Raw genomic sequence first — 8,147 nt, forward strand, 5'->3', positions numbered from 1 at the left:
ACCTGGTTAACCAGTCAAGTGGTCAGAATTGTAACAAATTGGAAAACACAGTGTCAAAATTGACACAAAAAATAACACGGTGTCAAAATCGAATTTATGTGTAAAAATAGTGTTTTTTGTGCCATTTACCCTTCTTTGAATAAAGAAAACAAATCTTTATAAACAGTCCCTGTGGTTTTCTTTGAATATCTAGTTTAATAGTATTTAATTTTTTTAGTCCCAATGACAGTCCTTATGGTTTAAAAACATTTCATAGATAGTTTTTTTTGGCTTACACCATCACTTTTGGTCAGTTAAGCATGAACAGGTGCAATGCATGTGAGGGAAAAATCATATTTTACAAACCACATGACCATGCATCAACTCTACCCCTCCCCCAAACCCCACCCACCCCTAAAACTAAATCTTTCTCTTGGTCACTATCAATCGTATGATTATGTTTCTATAATAATAATAATAATAATAATAATAATAATAATAATAATGATACAGGGATATATATATATATATATATATATATATATATATATATATATATATATATATATATATATATATATATATATATACTAGACTAAATTAAACATTGGTACTCTCTACAATACATAAAGTACTAGTCTAATATTCCCCTGCAAGCTAAGGCCCGAATGAGACCTTTAGCTTGTTCTGTAAATATAAAAAATCTTTGAGATGACAATGGTTTTGTGAAGATGTCTGCAATCTGATCATCTGTGGAAATAAATTTAACAGACAGATTTCCTTGAGCGACTTTTTCCCGGACAAAGTGAAAATCTACTTCAACATGTTTTGTTCTCGCGTGAAACACAGGATTCGCTGACAGGTAGATCACACCTAGATTATCACACCACAATGTCGGGGTTCTTTTCACAGGGACCTGAAGCTCATGTAACAAGGTCTGTAACCATGTGAGTTCAACGACTGTATCAGCTAAGGCTTTATATTCAGATTCAGTGAATGAACGTGAGACTGTCTTTTGCTTTCTCGCGGACTAGGAGATGAGATTTTATCCGATATATATAGCATACCCCCCGGTGGATCGACGGTCATCTGGACAGCCAGGCCAGTCCGCATCATAAAAGGCGCTGAGGTTAGTAAAGGTAGAATCAGTGTAGGCATGGAGAGAGGTTTCTAAATTTTGGTGGATGCGAAGACCGTAAGTCGAGGTTCCTTTTAAGTACCGGAGGATACGTTTGACGGTAGACCAGTGGTTTTCTGTAGGAGAGTGCATGAACTGACACACTTTATTGACAACATAGGCGATGTCGGGCCGAGACAAGGTCACATATTGTAAGGCACCCACAATTTGGCGATACTAGACTGGATCAGCAAGCAGAGAGCTATCACTAAGAGCCAAATTGGCATTCGTGGCAATCGGTGTCGGCATTAGATTTGCATTGTACAATTTTGCGCGCTCTAACAGGTCCAGGATGTACTTTTGTTGTGAGAGAAGAACATCGTGACCTTGTTGTAGAATTTCGATCCCCAAAAAATAGTAGAGTCGGCCCATGTCTTGAATGGCAAAGGCATGGCTGATATTTTTAACTACCTAGTTGATGGCTTCCGGATTATTACCTGTCATACTAATATCATCAACGTAGACAAACATGTAAAGGAGAGTACCCGACTTGGCATAAATGAAGAGAAACGGGTCAGTTTTGGAACCATGAAAACCAAGTCGTTGTAGGGCACCAGAAAGTCTTTGGAACCATGCTCGGGGAGCCTATTTTAGGCCATATAATGATTTGTGTAAATGAAACATGTGATCTGGTTTTTTAGCATCAACAAACCCCTGTGGTTGCTTTAAATATATGGTTTCCTGTAGATCATCATGAAGAAAAGCATTTTGTACGTCCAGTTGTCGCATATGCCATTGTTGAGCAACAGCAAGAGAAAGAACAAGTTGAATGGTTGTAGCTTTCACAACGGGATTAAAAGTCTCATGAAAATCGACACCCGGTTGTTGTCTGAATCCCTTTGCAACCAATCGGGCTTTGTAACGCTTAATGGCACCTATTTGATCACGTTTTACCTTATACATCCATTTGCAATCAACCACATTGGAGTTCGGGACACGAGGAACAAATGACCATGTGTCATTCCAGATAAGGGCCGAGTACTCATCATTCATCGCTTGGCGCCATTGAGGAGAGGCATTGGCAATGTCAAAGGAGGTGGGTTCAATATCAGAATTGGAAGTTTGAGTGTGAAAGGAGGAGGAAGTGTATTTAGGATTAGGTTTAGGGTGTTGTCGAAGATTGGGAGGGCGGGTACGGGAAGTAGAGGTGTGTTCTGAGTTAGAAACAGAGGTGGTGGAGGTGTTTGGGTCGGGAACCGTGGGTTCAGAAGTAGTGGGTTTAGGAGATGAGTTAGTATTGGTGGAAGGGGTTTTGGATGGGAAGAGAGTTGGTATGAGGTTGAGTATAAAACTCGAAAGCCGAAGTGGATGGATGTGTATGGGTACGACGAATATAAGTGTGGAATGGAGAGTAAAGGGGCAGTGTATGGTCGGTATCGAGTATTTGCGGTGAAGGAGTGGGAGATGTAGGATAAGAAGAGTAGTAGGGTTCGGTGAAACTAAAGGGCTCTAGAGAGAGAGAGAGAGAGAGAGAGAGAGAGATGGTTTAACAAAAGGGAATGAATGTTCATTGAAGCGGACATGGAGAATGACATAGAGTCGTTCGGTGAGAGGGTCATAACAACGATAGCCATGATGGGAGTGGCTGTAGCCAAGGAAGACACAAGATGTGGAGCGAAAATCCATTTTATGATTGTTGTATGGACATAAATGAGGAAAACATTGACACCCGAATATACGCAAAAACGAGTAGTCGGGTGGGTGGTGAAAAACGAGTTCAAAGGGTGAGGTATTAGAGTTGGTTCTAGTTGGCATTCGATTAATGAGGTAGGTTGCGGTGACAAAGGCAAAATGCCAAAAAATTTGTGGGACATGAGATTTAGCAAGAAGAGTAAGGCCGGTTTCAACAACGTGCTGATGACGGCGTTCAAAAATACCATTTTGTTCACTAGTATAGGGACATGAGAGTCTATAGGCGATGCCAAGAGTGGAAAAGAAAGATGACAGGTTGCGGAATTCACCGCCCCAATCGGTTTGGACATTAAGCTTTGTGTTAAATTGACGCTCAACGGTCAAGAGAAATTGTTTAAAAGTATGAAAAACGTCTGATTTTGTTTTAATGGAAAAAAACACATGTATTTGGTGAAGTGGTCAACACATAATAGAAAGTAACGATGACCATCAGCATAAACAGCAGGCGTAGGGCCCCATACATCACAAAACATAAGATCCAAAATATTATTGCTTTTAATATTAGAAGATGACAAAGAAAGTTTGGTGGATTTTCCAATAGAACATGAATCACAAAAAACACTAGAACAATTGTTTGACAAGGGTAAACGATATCTAGAACACATGGAATGTAAAAGCTGTGGATGTGGATGCCCCAGCCGATGGTGCCAGATAGTGGAAGACGCATGACATGTACAGAAAGAGACTTTAAGTTGAGCATTGGAGAAGTTGAAAAAGTAGAGACCACCATTACTTGGCCCCGTGTGGAGGATCTTGTGGGTAGAAGCGTCCTTCACACAAAAAAAGTTGGCATGAAATTCAAAATAAACATTATTGTCCAAACAAAATTGTTGAACGGAAAGAAGATTTTGTGTTATAGATGGAACATGAAGGATTCTTTTGAGATTAAAAGTTTTGTTGGGTGAATGAAAGCTAGAAGAACCGATGTGTAAAATAGGGAGACTTGTACCAATGCCAACACGGAGATTATCCTCGCCATAATAGGCTTTTGAGTGATCAAAACCGGAGAGATTGGAGGCAACATGGTGATCGAACCTGTATTCGTGATCAAAGTATTTGAAGCTTGTGAGTTGTAGTCTGTAAAATTTGCAGACGGTCGTCGAATGGTGTTTGGGTCCCGGTTCGGGCAGTGAGACGGTAGATGACCGACGCCACACCTGTTACATGTGCCTACACAATGTTTTGATTAGATGCCCAACTGAATTGGTTGCGATTACCTTGATTTCGGTTGTTGAAGTTTCCATGTCCTCGATTGTTGGATCGATTGTTTTGAGGTAGATCCCGACTATTATTTGACTGATTTGTGAAGTTGGCTTGCGGTGAGCCAAACGGCTGAAGTTGAAAACCTAGTTGGGCTGCTAATTGTTGAACAACTTGTATAGCTTCAGTAGAGGTCACCGAACAGGAGGAGGAGTTAGTCGCCACTGATTTTCTAATGCTCACGGTGGTAGTGAAGGCTTGTGCCAGCGGGAATTATGTGGATGACTTTGAGATCATATAATCGTGATCTAGTAGCAGGGCATGAAGATCAACGAAAGCAATCAGTGTTTGACGGGAGAGAATTGTTGACTTGAACCCATTGTATTTTTCGCGGAGACCAGATAGGAGAAGCACCACAACATCTTTTTCCTTCATGGGCTCGCTAATATTCGCTAGGGCATCCGCGTATTCCTGGGTTCTAGTCAGATAGGCAGACGAAGATTCATCCGGTTTCATCTGAAGTTTCAGAAGTTGGATACTCTTTGGAGGATGTATGAGGGGCGTAAGCTCGTTCCAATGCTAACCAGAGATCACGAGATGTTGTGCCTTGGACGTGTTGAAAGGCACTTTCAGAGATTGTGGAGATAATAAGCATTCTTACGTGAGCATCATTAAGAACCTATGTTGTGTAGTTTGGGTTTACTCTTGTTATGATTACAGGCGCTGCATCCTTATTGTTTGATGGTGTGCTGATCGAAATTGTTGACGGAGGACACGCGGTTGTACCATCGACATAGCTGAACAGGTTGTTTGTAACAAGGAATGGCTGGAGCATTGTCTTCCAGTATCCATAGTTTGTTGAGGAAAGCTTGAATCCAAACTTGTATGAATTATGGATGGTCTTTTCTGCTTGTGTAAAGGCTGCAATGGTTGCCATCTGTTATGAAGATGTCGTTGACAAGGAGAGGAAGGAAGATGAAGATGGGTGAGGAATGACGGCAGTTAGGGTTAGGCCAAAAGCAGCTCTGATACCATATCAATGATTGTGTTTCTATTATAATAATAATAATGATACAGGTATATATATATATATATATATATATATATATATATATATATATATATATATATATATATATATACACACTAACTAGACTAAATTACACATTGATACCCTCTACGATACATAAAGTACTAGTCTAATAGTCACAAACATACAAGGAAAGGCCATGGGGAGATATATATGGTTCTCTTTTTGGATCACGTATCAAGAAAGAGTGTCTATCCTCGTTGGAAGAGAAAAATCACTACTAATTCGATCTCAGTTCATGTTTCCACTTCTTGGTTTTCTTGTGTGACGGCTGCTACATTTCTGTAAAAGCACATTGCCTATTATTCACATAAACAACAATGGTATTATAGTTTCATGATAACTAAATCAAACTGCAATCACTTATAGTCTTCTCAAACAAAAGAAGAACACTTCAATCTAGCAAAAACCTCTCCTTAAATGTCCCATGCAACTTCTAAAGCTTTCAGGACATTACTAGCTTCTCCCTGTATATCCACAATATCCTCTCTTCTGAATTGACAGATATTACTGCCACTTCAGCCGCCAAGAACACGTTTTTCAGAAATGAAATGATTGAATTCATTGAGTTGCAAATTTGAAAGAGCAAATTCATACCACCACAGAGCACGAGCAGTTGACGACCAGTGCTCTCCTGAATTGACTTGATTGATGATCCTTGCTTTACATTCAGGCTAATGGGTTGCAATAATGGAACCAACAATCAGATTGAACAAAATGGAACGGATGCTATATACAATTTGGTCTCACATGTCTTACACGTGTTGTTACTTAACGGACCAAACTGAGGTGTGAGCCAAAAGGACTATCTATGAAAAGTTTTTAAACCACAAGGATCATTTCGAGGCAAAAAATAGTTAAGGAATAAACTTAGATATTCTAAAAAACTGCAATGACCATTTTTACAGATTTGTTAGTAAAGAAATAGTAAAACGATATTTTATATATTTTTTTATCTGTCAAGTGGAAATGGAAATGTATAATTTAATTTTTTATTAAAAAAAAAAAATCTGTCCAGTGGAGATGGAAAATATGATCCGGTTTTTTTATGCAAAATGGCAAGTGATTTATACAAAAGATTCTCCTTTCACTTTTCGCTACATTTCCATGTTCTTCAATTAATGAAGAAAAGAGCATAACATCTTCCACTAAAACGTGATTCTTGGAATACAAAACAAAGCAGATCATACAATATCGAACTGAAAGACCAGGCCGATCTTTAGCTTCAAAACATTACAAGGGAATGAGAAATGGTGAACAAAACAAAAACAAATCTTAAGTTACACAGGGAATTAATTAATTAATATACCCTGCTTTGAGAACAGCTCGTGTTCTGGAGCAGTAGAGACGACGAAAGTCCCAGCTTTGATGCAGTTAGATCGAACTCTAGAATATAATTCTCTAACTGATGCCCACCTAAGACAATAGACGTTGTTGGCTGACCTCCTCCATCAATAAATGCAAGACATATTACATTCTTCTTGGCTTCCACCATTGAGTTTGCACCATACAATCTCATCCTTACATTGCCTTCCAAAATGAGGTCGATATTTGGAACTGCTGGTCCAGTTATCGTGTTGGGAACAGTGTGTAAGTCAAAGCACGCCCCAAAAGGTGCGACAGAATTTAACCTTTTTATTTTATTCAATGATGCTTCCTTGATGAAATCTTTAACAAGGCTTTTATAAATGGATGAGTGCAAAATTGTATAAGGTACTGTAGTACTAATCTTTGTTCCCCCAACACCATTTTTATCAAAAGATAGCAGAGCTGGACTGAAAGTTACATGTTTACCGCTGATTTCAATGTTTTTGAGATTGATGAAATACTGATAGGAAAGTTCTCCGTCAGATTGAAGACGGGGAGTGCCAATCGGATTGAAAACAAGTGGGGTGGTTACTAGAGACAAAGATTGATCTTCGATACTAGGAAGCATGTAATATGGACCTCCACCAATGAATATATCTCCTAATCCACGAGCATTTGATGAAGGTAAACAAAGAGCAAATTTTTTAGCCAACTTGAAAGCAGATGAAATTTGTGATGGCAATGATATTTCGTTTCTAGCAAAGCCAACCAACCCTTTAGTATAGTCACCAGGTAAGCGCTCTGCCATGGCGGAATCTGCACAAGCGAATTGGAATTTGGGTACCTCGTAATCAAACCAAACATACGCACCTTCTATGGCATATGCCCTCATTGTATCTTCACCAAGCTCTTGAATCGATGAGTAATCTCGAGCAGGGTTGTATACGAAGACACCACAGGTGTTGTTGGAGCACCCTGGTCTAGGAGCTGAGTTGCATCCTATACATGATCGCCCCTTGGCCTTCTTACATCTGTTTGAACCACATGATGCTCGTTTATATGAAGACGAGACATAGCTTGTACAGTCAAACCAAACAGATGGTGCTCCAATATCAATCAATGCATCGATTATGGTAGCTGACTGAGGGTATCCAGAATCATATGAGACGTAGTACTGGAGAGTTGTTTCATTTTTTCTAATCGAAAAGTGAATGACTTTTGGTTTTGGCAGTTTGGGAGGACCTGAAGCGGCGTAACAGAAGCTTAAAAGAGAAAAGATGAAGAGAGTGGTAAGTGTTTGAGAAAATGCCATTGTGGTTGTATTTGTGAATTGGTTGATAGGAATGGGGTTGTTTTATAGTACTCTTGATGCCTATGAAGACATTTCTAAACTCGGTGTCTCTAGCTAGTGTATGCGAAATATATTATATAAAAAGGATAACTTTTATATTAATCAAATGGTTCTTAAATTAATTAACACCCATTCATAATTCTATCACATTCATTTGTCACAAATGTCATTATGCACTTTTAATTTTATTAACATATTATAATTATAATTGGTTATTTATTATAGAAAATATTTATACAGAGCAATCCACAAAACAAGCAACCCTTATTAAGTTTTTTTATAAATAGCAAAAAATTTAGAGAAACTGTGTAATCTAAACCTTTTTTGGGATGTTTTTAAAAAATATAACA

The 8,147-nt window shown here is 38.8% G+C and overlaps 1 protein-coding gene across 1 annotated transcript; it reads right to left on the bottom strand.

Moving 5' to 3' along the window:
• Window positions 1-6,281: 6,281 nt before the first annotated feature.
• Window positions 6,282-7,786, bottom strand: LOC111885003 (probable aspartic proteinase GIP2). Its single transcript, XM_023881302.3, has one exon. It carries the CDS (start codon window positions 7,756-7,758, stop codon window positions 6,439-6,441), a length of 1,320 nt encoding a protein of 439 aa, XP_023737070.1. The 5' UTR covers window positions 7,759-7,786; the 3' UTR covers window positions 6,282-6,438.
• Window positions 7,787-8,147: the final 361 nt, after the last annotated feature.

This window comes from Lactuca sativa, chromosome 8, assembly GCF_002870075.4.
Source record: "Lactuca sativa cultivar Salinas chromosome 8, Lsat_Salinas_v11, whole genome shotgun sequence".
Classification (NCBI taxonomy): Eukaryota; Viridiplantae; Streptophyta; class Magnoliopsida; order Asterales; family Asteraceae; genus Lactuca; species Lactuca sativa.

Excerpts from the sequence above, each read along its gene's own strand:
- LOC111885003 (XM_023881302.3), bottom strand. The coding sequence starts at position 7,758 with ATGGCATTTTCTCAAACACTTACCACTCTCTTCATCTTTTCTCTTTTA.